A 21127-nucleotide genomic window follows, 5' to 3' on the forward strand; every position below is an offset into this window, starting at 1 on the left:
AGTACATAGGCCAAAAATCTTACTAGCATCCTTGATTCTTTTATTATTTTTGAATTCAGAAAGCACTGCAGTTAGTCTTCTTCTTCACTAGCTTGCTTTCTAGTTCGCAATAGGTTTGTGTATAAAGTATTTTTGGAGAAAAATAACCACGGTCACACTACTGGCGCGCATTGCAAATTTGCGGAATAATACGAAATGAAACCATGACCAGCGCACGCAGCCAAGTCAGCATGCAATGCAAGTACGACCGCGTGGTCCTATTGGTGGACATGGACTGTTTCTTCTGCCAGGTGGAGGAGAAGCAGCAGCCGGAGTACCGCAACCGTCCTCTGGCCGTTGTTCAGTATAATCCTTGGCGCGGGGGCGGCATCATCGCGGTCAACTACGCGGCTCGAGCCAAGGGCGTGACGCGCCACATGCGTGGAGACGAGGCCAAGGATCTTTGTTCTGACATCGTCCTTTGCCAGGTGCCCAACATCCGGGAGAAGGCCGATACCAGCAAGTACCGGGATGCTGGCAAGGAAGTGGCAAACGTGCTGCAGCGCTTTACCCAGCTTCTAGAGCGAGCTTCCGTGGACGAAGCGTATTTGGACATCACAGAGACTGTAAACCTGCGTATGCAGCAGATGCAGACCGTATGCGATTAACCATCTGTGGGCAGCGCTTCTCTAACGTTTTAATTCCTTGCAGGGCGCCTTTGCTTTGCAGCCCCAGGAACTGGTTAACACCTTCGCCGTGGGATACCCAAACATTGGCGACTACGTCAACAAGATAACGAACCGCTTTTCCAATCCCTACATAGACGACGAACGCTTTCAAATGTCATATGACCAAAACGATCTTCCCGCCGTCCGGCAGAGCGATATCCGGCTGCTCATTGGGGCATCAGTGGCAGGTGAAGTTCGGGCGGCTGTCAAAAAAGAAACCGGATACGAGTGTTCGGCTGGCATAGCCCACAACAAGATTTTGGCCAAGCTGGCAGCAGGCATGAACAAGCCAAATAAACAGACCATTTTGCCGCTGGCGGAGACTGCTAGTCTATTCGATTCCTTACCTGTTGGCAAAATAAAGGGACTAGGCGGCAAGTTCGGCGAGGTGGTGTGCGAGACCCTGGGTGTGAAGTTCCTGGGCCAAGTGGTAAAGTTTACAGAGACCGAGTTGCAGCGCAAGTTTGACGAGAAAAATGGGTACATCAAATAAGTCAACTGATAGCCATTCCGAATAACTTATCTTCTATATTATAGAACCTGGCTGTTTAACATCTCTCGCGGCATCGACCTGGAGGCAGTGACTCCGCGCTTCTATTCAAAGAGCATTGGTTGCTGCAAAAAGTTTCCGGGTCGGAACAACATCACCGGGTTGAAAACCCTTCAGCACTGGCTGGGAGAGCTTTCCTCTGAGATTAACGACCGGCTGGAAAAAGACTTCATAGAGAACAATCGCAGGGCCAAGCAAATGGTGGTGCAGTACGTGCAAGACATTGACGGCGAGGAGGTAGCCAGCTCCCGCTCAACAGCCTTAAAAGATTACGACCAGGAAGTAATCGTCAAGTATGCCCTGGACCTAATCAAGGCCAACACGAAAACATTTTTGCGTGCTGGCAGTGATTCAGCTCTAAACAATGCCATTAAGTTTCTCGGCATCAGTGTGGGTAAGTTTGAAACCGTCTCAAGTACCCAAAACAAGCTGCAGGAGATGTTCGCAAACCAGGCTGCCAAGAAACGTAGGATCAGCGGGGAGGAGCCACTCCAGCCGCCAAAGATGTTGGTGGAAAAGAAACCAAAGCAGACGGAAGAGTCTAAGATGAAGAGCTTCTTTGCCAACTACCTGCAAGGAACCAAAAAGGAAGATACAAAGCCAGATGATAATTGTGTAGAGGCCTCAGCTGCGCCAAAGAAGAGCTTCGTCGAGAAGTACAAGCAGAAGCTCCATGCCACTACAAAAGCCGAGGAAGGCATCTCCGAGGGAACTGGTCTCACTTCAACGCAGCCGGAATTAAAGGAAAGTTTCTTTTCGCAGTACCTGAAACAACAAAAAGAGACACTGCCACAATACGGTCAGGCAGTAGGTGAGATCCATTCAGATATGCAGGATTTGGCAGAGGAACTAGACGCTATTGAGGCCAGCAACACAAAAGAATTCGATGAAGACACTGAAGAGGAGACGGATTTAACGGGCAAAATCCACAGATCGCTTCTTCAAGAACAGCCATCTACATCCAAAGCCTTGCGAGAGGAACAATTAAACTCTTCTTACCAAAAAGATAATACGAAGCCGATCGATCTTCCACCGCTCACTGAAGAAGAACTTAAGCCTTCAACGTCTAAAAGGAAGTTCGACGAGATCGACAGTTCTGCTAGAAACTACAAAGAAAGCTATGCAGAGTTCGCTGTACCTGAGCTTCGGACAGATCTTCTCCCGATGGTCAAATGCGAGCAGTGCGGAACGAACATACCAGATGACGTCAAATGCCTGCAAACGCATAGGGATCATCATTTTGCCCAGGAACTGAGTCGACAACTAAAGAGTAATGAGCGGGAGGAGATGTTACAGAGTCGTCAGAAAATATCTCCTAAGCCTACACCACCGAAAAAAACTAAGAAAACGGCTAGTTCTGGAAAATCGTCTAGTACCACGGCTCTACCCACTAATAGTATAACCAAATTCTTTAGCGCCAAGGCAACCCAGGATCCACCATCCAGTGATGCTCAGATGCAGCAGTGCACCGAGTGCAAGGCTTTCATCAAATGCGTGGATATGCCGGAGCACCTGGACTACCACGTGGCCAGGAACCTTCAGCGTGAATTAAACCAACAAGATCTACGTACTCGAACCGCGGCTCTGACAAAGGAGAGGACCTCCCCAGCTCAGTCGAAGAAACAGCAACAGAAGAAGCTAAACACCACTGGAGGCTCCTCAACTGGAACCAAGACAATTGTTCAGTTTTTTAGTCAAAGCAATTGATTTCAAAATATTTTCCGAATATATCTATGATAACTTCGAAGTAGTTAAGAATAGAGCAGAAGCAGATTTTTATAGGATATAAGCGAGATCAGAATAGAGAACTTACATAAGAAGACACTTTGTGGATGTATATATGCTACTAACATTTAGTTTTAATTTTTGGTTCGAAAAAAAGGGAACATATTTTTTACATTTATAGCTCTTAAATTTTTATAAATTTCATAATCAAGCTCTGGACAGCAAATCGATTTGTGATTTTTTTAGTTCTGTAATATACAAGTTCCAGGTTACTGGTAAATTTTTTAGTTTTGTTATATATAAAGGCGAGTGATAATATTCATGTTTTTTTGTTTCTAGGTTTAAGTATCAATGTTGATCAATACAATTTCCATCCTTAAATAAATGAAACCGAGTGCTCTGTTAATGCTAAAAATAATATGTATAATGTTTATTCTTATAGTTATAACACATTTGAAAAGAAATGTCTTTGTATTTGTAGGCTGCCTTAGGATAAGATTAGGTTACTGATTACTGCGTTTGACTTTCGGCCACGACTAGATCGAGATCCTTGGCCTGCGACGGTTTTTTCTTGACGCCGATGGCATCCGCTTCCTGCACTGTTGTAGGCAGGACGACGTTGGTGGTCTCTGGGAAGAACAAGGTGAGCAATCCGCTCACAATGGCGGCGCCGGCAAAAAGCATAGCCGGGGCACTGGCATAATACTTAGCCTGCGAGGGAGAAGAAACAAAGCATTAAAATATAACCCGAGGAGCAACTACGTTAATTACGCACCAGAAGAGGCGTTTGCGGGGCCAGCATGGAACCAAATCTTCCCATCATGGAGCAGAAGCTTAGGAGGCTGTTCCTAAGATTCGTGGGATAAATCTCCGAGGCGAAGAAATAGAGCACCTGGAAGCTGGCAGTTATTGTCAGTTTCCCAATCAGGAACAGCACTAACTGTAGTACCGGCTGATCCGCACCAGCGAAGATCGTTCCGATGCAGCATAAACCACTGGCAAGCATCAGACCGCAGAGGGAGTACCGTCTGCCGAAGCGGTCCATGATTAGCAGGGGCATAAAGAAACCCGGGATTTCTACCAGGGCGATGTACGCGAAGTTGTTGTACTTGTCTCCATCGAGCAGGACCACATTTAGGCTCAAACCGTAGTAGACCAGCACGTGGACAATCCAGCAGAAGGAGCAGTTGGCGATCCGCCACTTAAAGTTCTTAAAGGCCTCGCGAATGGGAAAGCGGCTCTCTGACGACTGCTGCAACTTGTCCCGATTGGCCAGGACCAGTTTGTCCAGCACACTTTCCGGCAGCTCGCGCTTGTTGACCTTAGCCGCTCGGCGCAGGATATTCGTGGCCCGTTCCTCCTTGCCTTGGCTGAGCAACCAGCGTACGCTCTCCGGCAGGATCCAGAAGTAAGCTAACAGAATCAGCGAGGGCATGTAGGTGATGCGCAGAAGAATGCGCCAATCTGGAAAGGCTTTGGCGGACATGGCGAGCAACACTTCACCCACAGCATAAAAGACTGTAATTACGCTGCAGGCCAGCACCCGTCGCTTAGGTCCAACCAATTCGATTCCGATTACGAAGCAGGTTGAGTACAGTGTGCTGCTAGTCATATTGTCCAGAAACTCGAAAGCCAGGAACCACCCATAGCTCGGCGAAAAGGAGCGGATGACGCCCAGCACGGCTCCCAATATTCCGCCCAGGGCGATCGAGAAGCTTCGTCCATATCTGATTGGATGTGATTGTGACTCTTCGGAGGAATGCATAATTATATTTGCATACTTACCGATCTGCTACAAAGCCGCCGATGGGAATGCCGAAGAACTGTCCCAGGTTGTTTATAGTTCCCACCATTGATAACTTCCACTCATCATCGCAGAAGATGCCAAACTGGAATAGAACTGTATTCATGATACCAATGCTTTGATATACCAGAAGTTGGATACAATCAGAAATGTGATCATTATCTTAAGTTCCCAGAACTCTTTATTTATTTAATGCATTTAAACTATCATTATCAAGAGGAGCGATTATAGAAAATTGTATACCCATAAGTTTTAAGAATACGATAAGTTCCTGAATACGAAAGTCTTAAAACATTTCTGTTGACAAGTATTTAACCTTGTGTAATATTAATGGAAATGTTTTTTCTTTCCAACAGTCACAACTTGTGTTCTCCCTAAATATTAAATTGTTACCTCATTTGACTAGGAATATCTTAATCTCAATTTGTTTTTCCATGTTGCAATTGCCATGCTTGTCCGTCTGTCAGTCATCTGAGGCACTTATCTGCCAGCCACTGTTCTCCCATCTCGTGTCCAATTGTCTAATAAAGAATGTTTTAGCATTAAAGCTCATCAGGCCACTTAGGCAAAAGCTTCCTACATATTTAAAGGGCACATAATCACCTGCTCGAAGGTTGGCCCCTAAAACTAAATTTGTTTACCTTTTGAGTGGTTAAATTCCTCCATTAATCCCAAATTGCTAACTAAATATTATGAATTGTGTTTACCTTCGGCCTTCGCAATTGTCTTTCTGTTGATTCAGCTGGCTTACCCGGCGTATACGTTACATTAAACGTTCAATAACGTATAATCAATACGTTGAGACTTTTACGATCACTTAGTGCAATCCTATCTCCACTTTCTTAACCCGTTTCAGGCCCCGACTGCGTGCCCACTATTTGATTAAGATTGTGAACTAGTCAATGGCGACTATCAGGGAGGTAGCAGTAGTAGTAGAAGCATTGAACCCGTGAGAATGGGAAGGATTATTGATATTGAAATCGACTGGGGTCAGTGTTCGATCTGCTCCGATTACTTTAAAAGGGCACGTCCAGCAATCTTGGTTATTACTAGCCACGCGTTAAGAATATGATAATGGGAAACTGAAATCCATAGCTTTCTTATCTTCTCACACGCCCCATTAGAAAGGGGAGGAATTCTCATTTTAGCTCACGTTTTATAGCGAGGAAAATAAATACTTCACCTAAGGTAATCAATGCCTCGAAATTTTGGATCTCATTCTGATAATTAAAAGATAAGCCTGTATTTGTTATGATGAAATTCACGGTTTCCACAAAAATAGGCTAGCGATTAAATGAAAAACTTTAATGAATTTAAACATGTGTAAAGACAAAGATGACAAGCTCTTGTTAAACATTCAAAATTTTAAAAAGGGAACATAATTTTTCCTGAGTGTAGGTGCGTTAATCTGATGACTTATTAGCAAAGTCCAACCTCTGCCAGCGCAAGATTCGAGCGTCTGGCAAGCAGCCGGCGTAGAACCTGATAACAGCACCCCCATTGGCGGACAACCTTTGATACTCACGTCATTCGAAATGGTAACTTCATTATCGCGGAAGACGAAATTATTTTCGGGGCAGGATTCTGTAGTTGTCGTGAAATACGTGGGAAAGCAAATTCCTCCCTCCGACTGGTTCCACTGGGGCAGTTCGGAGTTGGTGTACCGATTACAGGCGTCCAGATCCTTGCCGTTCTTGGGGATACTCCACTCCGTATGTGGCTCGTAGTAGGCGCTGCGTGGCGTATCGCACTCCTCTATGTTGCATCTGCCGGAGAAGGGGAATTTGGCTATTTCGAATCAGTAAGCTAAACGAAGTTACTAAGGTCCATTAACCGGCCATTAACTTCACCTGTGCGTCACGGTGGCAGCGGTAAACACATAGGTGACCGAAAACATGGCGTGGAACATCATCGGCAGACAGATCAGCACGAAAATGATCAGCTGGAAGCGTCCGAACTGTCCAAGATGCTTTAGAATGGCATCCAGGGTGACGTCCTCGGAATCCTTTGCAGGTGACGGCATTGCCGCATCAGCCGGTGGCGCTTCACTGGCTGCCATTTCCCAATCTCTGCTGATTTGGGCACAATTAGCGCACACGTTTTCGATTTATTTGTGCACTCGCGTTGCGTTATTTTCATTTACGGAATCTATACATTTATTTTTACCCACGCCAACGAGCACTTGGTGCTGTGCTGTGTACCGTCCGATCACTACGCGTCTCGAACTGCGAATGCCTGCGGCGTTCTCCGGTTCCGTTCGTGCTCCGAGCGAGCAATCAACGATCGCCTTCGCCGACAAGTGGGGAAGATCGTTCCACCGACCAACTGTTGAGCGGTACGGACGACGGACGCCTTGATAAGACTGCCGGTCTCACGGGGTTCCGAGTTTTGGATAGGTTAATGTGGAGATTATGCCTCGGTGGGTTGGTGAGGTGAAAGTAGATCGCAGAATGGGGTGATAAGTAAGTAATCAAAGTCCAAAGACAGTCATCAGATGTCTAAGGCTCAAAGACAAGATTCATTTTAAGTTGGTTATCGTCCTGGTAGATCAGTAACTTGCCTACCGATTGGAGAAATAATAGTACTTTCCAGGTGCTAATCAGTATCTCTATCTCTATATATATAGGAATATGGGCAACTCATTTTATTCAATATGATCAGGATAGATAACTAATCTTATTATACTCGTACATTGTATATACATGTCTTGATTAGCATCAGTAATCGAGGTAACTGTGTGATTTCCCTTAGGTGGAAAATCAAGGTAGTTAGAATTAATAATACTAGAGCATCTACATTTATCTTTTCCGTCTAGCTAAACTTCTGTCAAGAATCACGTGCCGCAAACGTGATAATTCCATAATTTACACGTCATTCCTTTTTCCGATTTGGCCGGGCGCCAAACCATTAGGTGAACGCACTTGTTCTGTGGCAGAACGTATCTATATAATCTATATTTTTGAAAGAATTATATTGCTGAATATATTCATCGTGTATGATAATCATGTTCATGACCAGGGCTAAAAAAATTTACATTAATGCAGTGGTTTCCACTGTGTTTCCAGTTTTTACTCTTCCTAGGGGTGTCTGATTATTCCTGAGATGTTTGTAGAGCCCAATATTTTCAGTATCTCTGTTATATTGTCAAATAAATTAACTTTATAATTATAGCTGAAATAAGCAGTTGTGATTTTTATGGTATGGTATATTTTTATAGCGTTGACAAATTTAAATTTCTTTTAAATGACTTCCATTTTCTAAAAGCTGCCCGAAATATTTGACAAAAGAAAAAGATTACTCCAAACACATGGATGGGCAAGGGTAAGCATTTTTCGTGTTGGTATAGTAAGTTTCCTCCATCGCACAAGTTGTGAAAGTCGGTGTACAATCTCGATTTCAAAGCGAAGTACTGTAAAGCCTGTTATAAGAGAAAAGTTCTCTAAACGGTTTTCTCACTCCGTAGATGAATTTCACATTTTATTAGAAACTTAAAAGGCTAGATCCTAACTTTCATGAATTATTTGATTTAATAATCCAATCCAATTAAACCAATTTAATAATTCCAATAAACAGACAGGGCTAATTTAACTCGATTATATTCGTTTTTTAAGCCATAACACCATTAACCATAATAATTCAACAAATTATTTGGCTTATTAACCTTATTTGTACTACTGTAATTTGTACGTACTGTAACTAAACGAGCTAACGATATACAGAGAGTTTTCTGTAAATTTTATTCAAACCGAAATATAAGTTTGTTTTCAAATTAATTTAAAAAATTACAGTGTAATTATTATTCTCAGTGTACCTTGTCTATTATTTGGCGAAAAGATTGCGTTTTAAAATAATTTGTATTCATTTAAAATTAATATTCTCGCTTCGCTAATTATTGGTAATTGTAAAGTTTTTAATACATCTTGATTTTGTTTATGAATGAAAGTTTACTCATATATAAGTAAGCATTGAAAGTTTTTATATAAAGAAGGACTGAAGGTTTTTAGAAGTTTTAGACTGCACTCAAGCCCGTTAACCGAAAGTGTAGAAATAATTGTTATGCAAAAGTACTAGGAATTGGATAAGCGGGAGATACTTGAAGTGGTTTCTATTAACGTGTTCGAGATCGAGAATCGTTACGGTGAGCTGTAAAATAAAATTGAATTTCGTTATTGTACCGTTTATGTTCCGGTTATCGAACGTAATTACATGTTTGCGAACACTGTGCGACGCGAAATCTAAAATTGTATTTATTTTTGTATCTCGTCATTGTTTCTGCATACACTCTTAAGTATATATATTTATTTTGTTTATTTTTGAGTGTTTTTATGAATGAAGTTTGGTGGCCTTTTTGGCATCCGTTGTTATCCGTGGTTTGGCCTCGTGCCATTCGCTGCTTATACTGATCAGATCGAAACAATCGGACCCCACGTCGAATACTTATTATCATTCCTCGTGGCATGTGTTCCTTTATTATATATATATATCAGACGATTATGAAAGACCCCGCTGTGCGAATAGTAAATCATTTTTTTATATTTAAGCCGTAATTAACGAGGTTAACGAACAACTCAGTCGAAAAAGCCGCTAGGCTTTGCTACCCAGGGTAAACGGCAAGTGAAACAACACCTTTGATTTGTTTTGAATATATCTAAACACATACCTTTATTTAATGAATTCAAAAATTGTGTTAAATTCTTGTTTTGGTTTCTGTTGTTCTTATCTTGGTTTTGTCCTCACACAAGTGGTACATTTTCATAATCAATTTTCTCAATTTCACACAGATATATCTGTGAGAATGTTTCTAGCTCAACGTTCTTATGTTTAGGTCTGTGTGTCTTGCTTTCTATTAATTTTATTACCTTTTAAGACTTTTTATTTTTGTTTGTTTTTGAAGTAAAAATTTGACTCAAAAACATTTATTCAAAGAACGCAACACATTTATGTAGCTTTCAAAAATCGATCTTGATTTCTTACAATTTCCTTTGGTTGGGTAAACTTGCAGTATTTTCTTGTGTTTGATATGATGTGGTATATGATAACTTATAATTTATTTGCTTATATGGATTGTTTGATCAACGAAAATATTCTTCAGCGATATATGCCATGTATATATATATATATATATTTATATATAGGTGTGTATATGAGTTGTGAGTAAATGCGTATGCATTGTTAATAATAATCATAATCAGTTAATCAGTTAAATAATCTCACTTAATAGCTTCGTTTAACTCTATAAATTCAATTATAATGCACTTAACTTTGCGTGTGACTGTGTGATTTCGAGTCTGTCGTATTGCACATATCTGTTCAGTGTTCTATGTTCTACGTTCTGTGACGTGTGTTGTCTAGTGTAAGTGTCGGTGTAATCAGAGAAGGCAGTCCCTCGTCCTCGTCCTCGTCCTGTACCGTTACACCCTGATGGCGATGCCTACGTATGCGTGAGTGGTGTAGATGTGAGTGTGTATATGTGTGAGACCGTGTCCGTTTTAGGGTTCGTTTGCACTCTTTACGAGTATGTGTGGGGTCGCACATACTTACACATTGAGTTTGTTCTTCATATATATGTAAATACTTTTAAATATAATTTATAGAATTGTAAATATGTTGTAAATAATGTTTGCTTTTCGAGTTTTTTTATTACTTTGTTTTTGTTTTTACATATTTCAACTCGTTTTACCATTTTACCGTTTTACCGTTTTCTTGTACATTTTGCCATTATTTAAGAAATCTTTAATACCGTTTAGGTTGCTTATTGTGATTAAGTTCTGTGTATTCGGACATGCCTGTGTCTAAAGTCTAACATATGAAGAGCATCGTCTAAAGGGCTGTCCGGGTGTGAGATCGGAACTCCCAATGGGGTTTTGGCGTCTTCCGAGCGGTCTGATCAAATCTGTCCCAGGTCACTCCGATATAGCCGTGTGTCAATGAGTTCGGTTGAGTGTTGTTCGGTTTGTTCTTTATAGAGTCGTAATACACATTTAAGAATTATTTAAATATTATTGTTGTACACAGATAAACAATATTCATTTCACTTATGGCTTAACTTTACTTTTATATTTGCGATATCCGATTTAACATTGCATCGCCTCTCTTTACGTGTTTTACGCGTGTGTATGTTTGTGTTTCCATAGTTTTGCTTTCAGTGTACTGCAACTTAAAAGTTCCTGTTCTGCTGATGCCTTCAAAGTGTACCATGGAGCCTATGGCGATGCTATAGTCCATTGTAGACCACTTGGGTCTCTGTCCGGTTGTCGGGTGCAAAATAATGGTGACGATGTATCTTGAGCTAAGCTACATGTACGTGGGTTAGTTAGCCTCTACACTACACTACACACTTTGGTTCAGATCGAAAACTATGCGGTGCTGGTGCTAAGTGTTAGTTTGCCTTACGTTAGTCCGTCGGTTCCGTCGGCCCTTTCAGGTCCTACATGTGTCTCTGTTTTTGAAAGTGTCCCAAAAATTGGTGGTTCTGAAACCAACTGTTCGTTTGCTGTTTACTTTAACTTTTTTGTTTGTTTTTTTTTTTATTTTTTTACTTTGGTGTATCTTTAATAACGTTGAAATGAAAACAATTACGCAAAAATTTGCACTAAAAATTGGCACTAACTTTTGGTTTTGTTCTTTTAACCCCCTTTCCTTTGTTTTGCTCTAACCACAATGATAACGCAAATAGTTTTAATCCATTTGTGAGTATTGCTTAAATATATATTTATCCAAAACACTTTCTAGGCATTTTCAACTGGTTTCATAGCCATAATTCATCCCCCTTTATGACATTTGTCCTTTTTTTTTATTATTGAAGCTCTAGTTATATGATTGCCTTGCAGTTTTCTTCAACTTGTAAATATGTTTAGTTAGTTTTTGCTTTGTTTACTTTTCTTTTTCCTCAATTTTCCAATTATTCGGTAATTTGTTTAGGTGCGACTGTGTTGCCTCCCTTTCGCTTGTGTCTGCAGATTAGCAACAAAATCTCAGGGGCTAACCGAAGTGCAACGCAAGTCTGAACGCCTCAAAGTTTCGCCTAAAAGTATGCAACGAAACCAATGGGGAATGAACTGCCCGATTAACTCGTATGTAGCTTTGGTTTCTCTGGGATCTTTGGCACCTTCTAGCAATAAAACTGCGAATACAGCCAATCTGGCTACTTACTTATGTGGAAATGATTACGCACATCTATATGGTTTAGTATTGTTTTTTGTTTTTGGTTTTGGTTTTCGTTAAATAAGCTCCTTTAAGTGCTTTGCGTTGAGCAAATGTGAACATTTAAATACTTTTGTGAGTAACTGTCTGGCGACTGTGAATCCATTGAAATTCGTATAATTCCTATGTGTTGTTCCCCGAAAAAAGCAAAGAATTTACTCTGAGTTCTCGTTTGTGGCTGCTGTTGTGCTTTTGGCCAGTTAAAGTCGGTATCTATTGTTCGTCTTCTGCTCTGTCTGCTACCTCATTGTTTTCATTTGTTATTCTTTTTTTTTTTTTTTTGGCACAAATTGCGTTTTACTCCCCTACATCTTAAGAGATTTTTAGACGTTGCTAGATTTACGTAACTTCTACAAACTCCGGGGCTTAATTAAAAGGTTTGCTTAGGTTTTGTCTTTACAATTTAATCTTATATTTAAAATATAAGTTGATCCCAATTGTTCAGTTTTATCAATTTTATGCTGCATATTCATTCTTTTCGTCTTCTCCAAAGATGAGATTAAGAGAGAGTCCGAAATGCCAGACAAATAGTTTGCCCTTTGCCCCCTTATTTAACCCTCATGCTGGCTAACAAGGAAATGCAGTGATCTTCTTGGCCTTCGGTTCCCATTTTTGGATTGAGAGATCTTCAACTTTATTGTTACACATATACAAACACACACATATACATAAACATATACATATGCTAGTTTCATTGAAAACACCTGTGAAGTTTAAGTGTACTGCCTGCGCCAATATCTACTCTGTCCGGTCCGGTCCGTCCAATCCGATTCCAATACCCAGGCATACGTGTACTCGTAGATACCTATGTGTATTGTCTGAAGAAGCTATGATACCCTGTTTCTGCTGTCTATATGTATGCACGCATGTGTGTATGTTAGTGGTTAAGTTGTTGCTCTACGTAGGTTTATAAGATATAATGCTCGATATTTGGTTTTGCTTTGATTCGCTTTGTTATGCTGAGAAACCTTAGATGTTTCGTATATTTCTAGTGGCAACGGAACGAGAGCCCCTTGGCCCCGGCCAATGCCTAGGTGTTCTTCTATTAATTCTTCAATTGCTTTGATGAATTGGAATACACGTAGTTATATTTCCCCTTAGATCTTCGCTCCCTAATGTGGCAACCGAAAAGGAATACTCGTATGTGAGTAACAGAATCGAATAACAGGATTGCTAGCGTTCTATCGTGTCCTTCCAAAATCTCTAGAGTTTCCTTAACAATTCTAACACCGATATTTAGTTAGTTAAATACACATATATTTGTTCATTACTTAGACCCGATCTCCCATTTCTCTCTCCCTATCTCTGCCTCTAAATTAAAACTCTGCTCGTATAATTTCTTGTCTTTTTTTGGATATTAAATAAGAATATCTAAAATACCTTAATGTTAAGTTTCATTTTTGCTTTATATTTGTATATAAATATGTTTTTTTTTTGGATTGGTTTTCCTTTATACTGTTTTTTTTTATACTCTTTTCCTACAGTTGCGTTTTTCTTTAACAATGACCTTGCATCCATCCAACGATCCATCATTCATTCGACCGATCGAGTGCCTTAAATGCTTTTACGTTTGTTGCTTATTGTGTAGAGTTCTTCGACATGTATTGTAAAAATGTGAGCAAATACATTCAAGTGACTTGTAATTACACTGAGAGAAACATTAATATGTGTGTTCGGTTTGCTGTATATGTATATAATTTGAATAATATGTTTGCTTCTGTTCTGGGTATTCATTTGCTCGGGCTAATTGTTGATATTCTCTTGGGTCTCAGTGTCGCATCCACTACGTGTGTACTTGCAGCTAAGTTCGGTGCCAACTGAATCCAAATCAGAATCGGAATCGGAATCAGAATCTGACTCGAATTCAAATCGAAGTGCATCGGACTCGGATAGCTTTGAGCACTTGTGGGTCACCACGTGTCGCTAAAAGGGATAAGTTCTTATGTCGAAACGATAGTACGATAGTATAACTAAGCTTATCGTATCATATCAGCGGGCTCTATCAACTGATCCAACCCGATCTGATCGGGTCGATCTTGGAAGAAGAGCTCCTGGGAAGTGGAAGTATCGAGAAGAAGAGCGGGAGAAAGGAGGAAAAGGTGGAAAACTCACATGCCATCCAGTTAAGTACTGAGTTCGCTGAGGGGGGCAGGCAAGGCAGGCTAGAAGAAATTTGCTTGGTTTGGTTTTTAAGGCACCATTAAAATTGCTTTTCTTACACGTATTTTTCCTTTGCAAATTTACAAGTTATCAACAAAATGTCGTTAATAATTACATTAATTACACGCATATTTAGTAAAAATTGTTTGTGAAATCTGTTTGAGCTATTTCTCTTATACACACATACACATAAATTAATTATCCCTTTCATTTCATTTTGTTATTTTACAAATAATCCCAGTTAGCCACTGTTGACCCGTCTATCTCCGTAGCCGCCCTCGTCTTTTTTTTTCAGAGTTTTTCTTTGTCATTTTCTTTTTTTGGTTTTTTTGTGTAACTTGCGCAAAAAATTTACTAAATATTTCAAATACATTTAAATACAAGTGTACATAATAAGTATATATTTAATTTATGTATATTTATATATAGATATATCATTTATTTATATATAGATATACGGTTTCTTGACTGATTTCCCACATCTGCCTCTCAGTATTTTCTGTTTTATTTTCCCTCCGTTCCAGCTTAAGTTGGGAACCGAAGTTCTTGATTTCAAAATGATTGCTTCAAATTGTTTGTCGTCAGCGAAATATATTTGTCACTAAAATCACGAAATAGTTTCGCCATATGATATCATTTATCCACCGCCTGCCTGTCTGGCTTGATCCTCCGTTGGTTGATCGGTATTTTGAAAGAGAGCAGCTAACAGCTAGGCCCGTCTTGTTGTGGTTTATTTGTTCAATTAATTATACTTTTACTCTTTATGCTATTAACAATTTCCTGTAATCAAGTTTTGTTGTCTCATAAGTTTGTCTTTCTTTAGTGAGCGCAAGATGTTAAACAATGTGTGAGGCTGATGAAACTGAAGATCAATTACGGGTGTTGAGGCTGACAAGAGAAGTTGGTCAGGGGAAATAACTTTGAATGCTTCTTTAATCAATTCCTCAAGTCAAAACCTACACCGCGACTAAGTGTGGGTTAGTTATAAATCATAGATGTCTATAAGATAGATTCATGCATTGCGTTCTCTGGGATATGTTTGCCTTTATATGTAATGTTTGGGTTTATAATTTGTTCATCTTTCGGTTTTTGTGTTTGGTTAATATAATAAGTTGTGGTTAGATTGGTTTTCGTTTGCAGTGGATATGTTTTTTGTTTTCTTTATGCTTTGATAAATCCTCTTACTAAATAATTAATATGTATAATAAAATTTGACACATTTTGCCATTTGCAAACTGATGCTCTCGCTTTCACCTTCGGCTTTCGACACCGTTTAGCTCATGTCCAGAGGCTTTATTGTGAATTAGTGTTTAGTATAAGTAACTAAATGTTTTAGTGTCTCTTAATATAATCTTTCTTGTTTTTGTTGTTGCTTTTGTTCTTGTTTTTGGTTTTAACTGCCCAGCCTATGAACTAAATTAGAATAAAATTAATTTAATTTTAACATTGAAAATCAGTTTATTTTTGATGTTCTCTTTTGTCGTGGTTCTTTTTGTTTTGTTTTTTAGTTTTGTTTTGCGTGTAAATTTAACAGCTAATAAATTTAAATTATACTTTAATTTAAGCATAATCGTAATATAATATTTAAATCCATTTCTCGTTTTTCTCAACGCTTCTGAAAAAGTCTTTTTAATCGCCGCAAAAGTGCTTAAAAATTATTATTGTAACTCAAATTGTTTTCGCTAATTTGTAAGTAGATTAAATGTGGTTTACCACTCAGCAGTAGGCATTTCACTATAAACCAAACGAAAGATACTACAACGCCTTTGATAAGTCATTCAATCGGAAATCCCTTTGCTAGTTAGAGTTTCGCTTATCAAAGTGCTTTTGTGTTGTTGCTGTCAACAAATTAAATCTAATTTTGAATAAATGAGTCCTTTCATTTGACAATAGAAGATAATAGAACGAAAAAAAAAGAGAGAGAGATATCTATTAATTAGTCCATAATGTTTATGTGTAGTTTACTTGTAATTAATAAACAGAATCAATTTTGCACATCAGTCTAAACATATTCAAAAATCACAAATACAATTTCGATAACAATTACCATAATAGAAATAATAAAATAAAAATTATCATATCAATATACGCCGTGTCTATATACTCGTATAATATATATATGTTTACATATAAACAAACAACTAACAAACGCAAACATCGATGCTAGATGCAATTTGCTGTAAATATAATTTATGTTGTTGTGTCTGTCTGTCTTTGCTTGCTTTGTTTCTTAGATTGTTTGTTTGTTTTTTTGCTTTTTTGTTGTCTGTTCAATGTCTCTTTCGTGTACGTTCTCTTTACGCTTAACCTTTTCTTCATAACTTTCTGCTTGTTGCTTCCTTTTTGGTCATGCTCGTGCACAAATTGTTGGCTTAGAATTAACTGCATTTTGAAACTTCTGCCTTTTCGCAATTTTTTGTATTTTTGTATTTTGTAGTTTTGGATTTTCGTATTTTTGTTTGTTTATGTGTTTATGTGGTTAATTGATTTTTATACTTTTATTTTGTCTTCATTTTGACTAATCTTACAATTAATTGCTGTTCTGTTCTTACTTTGGGTGGCCCCCACGGCGCGCGCTGCGCCGGGCCCCGCGAAAACGGTTTAACATAAAAGTTCTTGTATTTGTTTGCCCTTGCGTTTAAAACTTAATGAAAATATCATAATTAATAAGAATCAATGAATAAATATAACGTGTATGCATGTATGCTTCTCTCCGAGTCTGTCTATGAGTGTGTCTGTGTGTTGGTATGAGTGTAATCTTTTCAATGTGTGATCGCTGACAGTGTCGTGTGAGTTATGTTCTCCTTATTTCTCCTTTTCCTTTTCCGTTTACGTTTCCGTTTCCGTTTTTGTTATGTATATTGCTTATGATTTAACATTTGACGTTTCATGTTACTCCTCTGCTGCTCTTCTCCTCTGCTCCTCCGCCGGTGTCCTCCAGTAGCAGTACTCCTCCTCATCCGCCTCCTCCGGCACCCTTAGCTGCTGCCGTTGCGGTGATGGTGATTGTTGCATTTAGTGAATGGGTGTTTTAACAATTGCACTGGGCGCAATATAGTGGTAACCGGGTATGGGCAGACCAGCAGTCTCCATTGATATTCTGAAAGGCAATGGAGGAGAGGAAAGTGGCATTAGAAGTTGGCCATAAAGTGTCTTAGAACTTCCCCCACCGAACGGCCATTCGCTTCCCCCGACTAAGAATGAACATGGGGCACCCCCTTGTGGTTCTTCATTTTAGTATTCATTTTTCACTTTATTACAAACTTGTGTGTTTTCCATCATGTTTTCATTGCATATAAATAGTTTTGCTTTGTTTCTGACGCTATTGCTGTTCCATCTGCTGCTGCTGTTGTTTGTTGTTGTTGTTGTTGTTCTACAGGTAAGCCTTTTCTAGGTGTGTCTCCGTTTTTGTTAATGTCAAGAAGTATTATTATTCATTCGTAAAGGATTCTCATGTTATGATGCGTTATTCCTTTTACTGTTTAAACTACTTTCGTGTTAATGAGCCGTAATAAGTATGTTCGCATATATGTATGTTGGTATGTAGGTATGTAGGTATGTGGGTATGTATGTAGTATGTAGATGTATGTATGAGTAGTTAGGAATATAATTTGGTTATAAAATCGTAAGCCCGCTTAGCTTAATGCATAATGTTACATAATGTGTCATTGGCCTTAGGACTACTGGTAAGGGTAAACGTAATAATAAGAAAATCATATCGAGTTCCATTAAAGTAGCTACAGCAATTTCGTGTACTTTAGGTTAAAGAAAATTCAATTTCCAAATACTTTTCAACATTATTTTCGACCAATTCAAAAGTGTTTTGGCTACAAATAATAACAAAAATTTACATTCGCGTAATAAATACAAAATGGGGAGGATTGAGAAAGTTGCTAAAACTAACAAATAAGGATCTATAAACAATCGAAGACTTAAAGTCTAATACATGATAACGTTTTTTCTTCACTTCTCATTCAAAAATTCTCCTCCTACCGAATATGATTCTCTGGCCGCCTTTTCATGGCGCTTTTCATGTTTTTCATTTGTTTTCTTTCTCTGTCTCAGTGTGTTCGTTTTTCTATTCAAATAGTTGGTTTTTGTACGCTCATTGCGTGGATTGCGTCAATTAGAGCGAATTGGTCCATAAAGGTCGTTGATCCCCTTCGCTCGGAGTTCGAATCTCGTATCTTCGCCTCGGGGGCTCAACGCACTGGAATTTCATCTTTGTAAACTTCTTATAGAAGGTTCTTTTACTTCATATTCTGTCGGCTTCTTGCCCACTTGCTCCACTGAGGCTGCTTCTCCTGCTCTCGACAAATGGCTTTTGGGTCTTTATGCTTAATGATTAAATATAATCGTATATATATTATATATAGGGAAAAATACGTTTAGTGCTTACGATCTAGAAGAGTACAATGGATTATAAGATATTGGAGCGTGTTTTATGTTACAATGAATGGATTGGGAAAAGGTTGTTGGCTCTTGAGGATAAATTTATGCTCGGTACCAGCTCTATATCGATAAACGGTATTCGACTCTGATATACGAGTAATCGAGTACGCGATCTAATCTAATCTAAAGCTTCAAAGAACGATACTAGGGGATGCGCTAAAATTTGGCAAATTCTGTTATGTGGGCTACATTTATATGTATATGTATGCCCATGTATATATGTTAGTAGGCGTTTATCAAAAGTTTGGGGTCCAAAATCTATAGCGCCCCGTAGGGTCCTTGGTCACTTGGTCAAAATATCTCGATCGGGCCATACTCAGATGACCCCGTCCTTATATATTCGATACACAATATGGTTTAAGTGCTTGACTTCTGATCTCTGATTCTGATTCTGATTCTGATCGATTAATTATATATCTAGCTGCCCTATACGGCCGATCTACGTGTGACTGCTTATTGTTGCTGGTTAGTTTTTCGAAAACATTGATTAATATTACATAGACCCTATGTCTGTCTATCGATTACTTGGATACTGTGCTTTAACTAGATGTAAAAGTTGTCTTGAAACTTCGAATACGAATCTGAATACATTATGAATACGTTAGTAGCCTGTTAGCATACCACATAAGTTTAAAGCGAATTTATACAATTTTGTTTCTTCTTCAAGAATCTAAAGTCTAAAGCTTTCGCAACGCTATCATGGAAATCCTATAAAACTAAGCGACTATAACTCCACTGCTCTCCGGCTGGTGCAGCTGCAGCCCTACTCCTAGTATGGGTTGAACTTGTTGCGCGGCTTCTCCGCCTCGCCGCCGGTCTCCGTCTGGTGCTGCCGGAACCGAGAGGTGGCATAGTGGCCCTTGGCCCGGTTCACACCCGTCGTCTGCACTGGCGGTCCGCCCGGAGTACCGCCGACTCCATTGTTGTTGCCCAGTGTGGTCAGGTTGAGCAGATCGAGGGCGCTCAGGTTGGACAAGGCGCTCAGGGCACCCGGCTTGGTCAGTAGCTGCAGGGCCGAGGCCAGAGGACTGGACAGAGCGGCGGCGGCAGCCGTATTCACTCCGACTGATCCGTTTGTTGTCTGGCTACCGTTGGCACTGGTGTATCCTGTGGCGGAGATGCTGCCATTGGTGCCACTGCCGTTGGCCGCCGGAGTAGTGCCATTGGTGGGCCCTGCAGCACCTGCTCCCACGACTCCTGCGCCAGCGGCAAGGGCCACTGTCGCGATAGCTCCATTCGTGCCCGAGGTCGGAGCTGCTGCTCCCGAGACCGCAGCCACTCCGGCAGCAGCAACTCCGGGAGCGGCGGCAGCACCGCCGTTCTGCTGGGCCTGGGCCTGCTCCAGGAGATTGGCCTTCTGCAGCTCAACACTGTGGACGAGGTTCGGTTAAGGTAGATAGAAAGAGAGAGAGAAAGAAAGGAACAAATTGGGATATTGTCGGTATTTGTTTCGGTTTCTTTTTGCGTTTTGCAGGTGATAGGTATTTTCAAAACATTTGGTTCTTTTTCGATTTTGTGGAATTGAGTTGGTTTTTTTTTTTTTTTTTTTTTTTGGATCTTTTCTCGATTCTTTTCGTGTTTTGTTATGCAAAAGGTTAAGGAGGTTTTGTGTGGAGGAACGGTTCGGAGTTAACGGAGAGAGAGATAAAGAAGAAGAGCTTATTCAGCGATTTTGGGGGGGTTTTGGTGGGAGAGCGGCGTTCAAATTTTGGATGGTAGGAGTAGAAAACTTTTGGTGAGCTGTTCGCTTTTTGTTTTGTATGGGGAGGCATGGACCGAAAGAGTTGTTTGATTTGGAGGATGAACTAGGTGGTGGTGGGATTCGGCTGGGTCGGTTTGTTTTTTGGAGCGGGAAGTGAGGTTTTGGATCGTTTTGGAGTTGAACTGCAGTTTGAAGTACCAATTGGATCAGGTCCAGTTTTTTTTTTTTTTTTGTTTTGTCATTTTCAGTTGTGTGAAAAGTGTGCGATGCGTAGATTAATTCGGTGCTGGCCTCATCATCCTCATAATCATCCGCCTCCTGCTCATCCTCGGATTTGGCCGGGGCCTGCTGAACTTTTATATTATACATGGTTGGTTGGTAAGACTAGATGCTAGGTTTATACAGTTAGATATTTATAGTTTTCTATTAGCTAGAACAGTTGGTTAGGCTAGCGTTCGATGCGAACTAAGATCTAGGGGTGTGAGGGTGGAAAATTATACGATTTGTGGTGCTAGTTTTGGCATTGCCGGGCTTACGACTTACAGGCTAGGACATGTGTGTGGCTTAGGCTACGTACGGAAATGTGTTAAATCGTCCCTAGTCCCCTCCCGCATCACCATTTCACCATTTAAACCCATACACCACCCACCCACCCACCTCCCCGGGCCTCGTCATGGTCTGGACAGACATTTGAACGCACCGCCACTCCGCGACTGAGAGTTGACCTACGACCTACGACCGACGACCGAAGACCTCCTTATACCTTCTTTCTTTCTTCTTTGTCAATTAGCAAGTCAATTCGACAAAATTGATGTTAGACAAAA

General features: G+C 40.0%; 3 protein-coding genes across 22 annotated transcripts in view; 1 reads left to right on the forward strand and 2 right to left on the reverse strand.

Annotated features, from left to right (window-relative positions):
• Nucleotides 1–145: 145 nt before the first annotated feature.
• On the forward strand, nucleotides 146–3397 carry LOC108108792 (DNApol-eta). Its single transcript, XM_017216967.2, has 3 exons — nucleotides 146–635; nucleotides 691–1187; nucleotides 1245–3397. Exons 1-3 carry the CDS (start codon nucleotides 204–206, stop codon nucleotides 2962–2964), a joined length of 2649 nt encoding a protein of 882 aa, XP_017072456.1. The 5' UTR covers nucleotides 146–203; the 3' UTR covers nucleotides 2965–3397.
• On the reverse strand, nucleotides 3385–7075 carry LOC108108793 (organic cation transporter protein). The gene is made up of 5 exons (XM_017216968.2): nucleotides 6637–7075; nucleotides 6312–6552; nucleotides 4768–4871; nucleotides 3758–4709; nucleotides 3385–3693 (listed from the first exon to the last, which is right to left on the reverse strand). Exons 1-5 carry the CDS (start codon nucleotides 6843–6845, stop codon nucleotides 3493–3495), a joined length of 1707 nt encoding a protein of 568 aa, XP_017072457.1. The 5' UTR covers nucleotides 6846–7075; the 3' UTR covers nucleotides 3385–3492.
• A 2343-nt stretch (nucleotides 7076–9418) lies between these two features.
• Nucleotides 9419–21127, reverse strand: part of LOC108108708 (poly(rC)-binding protein 3) — a 95710-nt gene continuing 84001 nt past the window's right edge. For 14 of the 20 annotated variants that reach the window (XM_017216819.2, XM_017216830.2, XM_017216827.2 and 11 more), the window contains one exon: nucleotides 17375–19971. In XM_017216819.2, coding sequence (XP_017072308.1) covers nucleotides 19371–19971 — 601 coding nt within the window. In that variant the 3' untranslated portion in view covers nucleotides 17375–19370. Of the gene's footprint in view, nucleotides 17250–17374; nucleotides 19972–21127 lie in introns of those variants that run through there. The other 6 variants (XM_017216837.2, XM_017216836.2, XM_017216835.2 and 3 more) reach the window with 1 other exon arrangement.

This window comes from Drosophila eugracilis, unplaced genomic scaffold (assembly GCF_018153835.1).
Source record: "Drosophila eugracilis isolate 14026-0451.02 unplaced genomic scaffold, ASM1815383v1 contig_2154, whole genome shotgun sequence".
Classification (NCBI taxonomy): Eukaryota; Metazoa; Arthropoda; class Insecta; order Diptera; family Drosophilidae; genus Drosophila; species Drosophila eugracilis.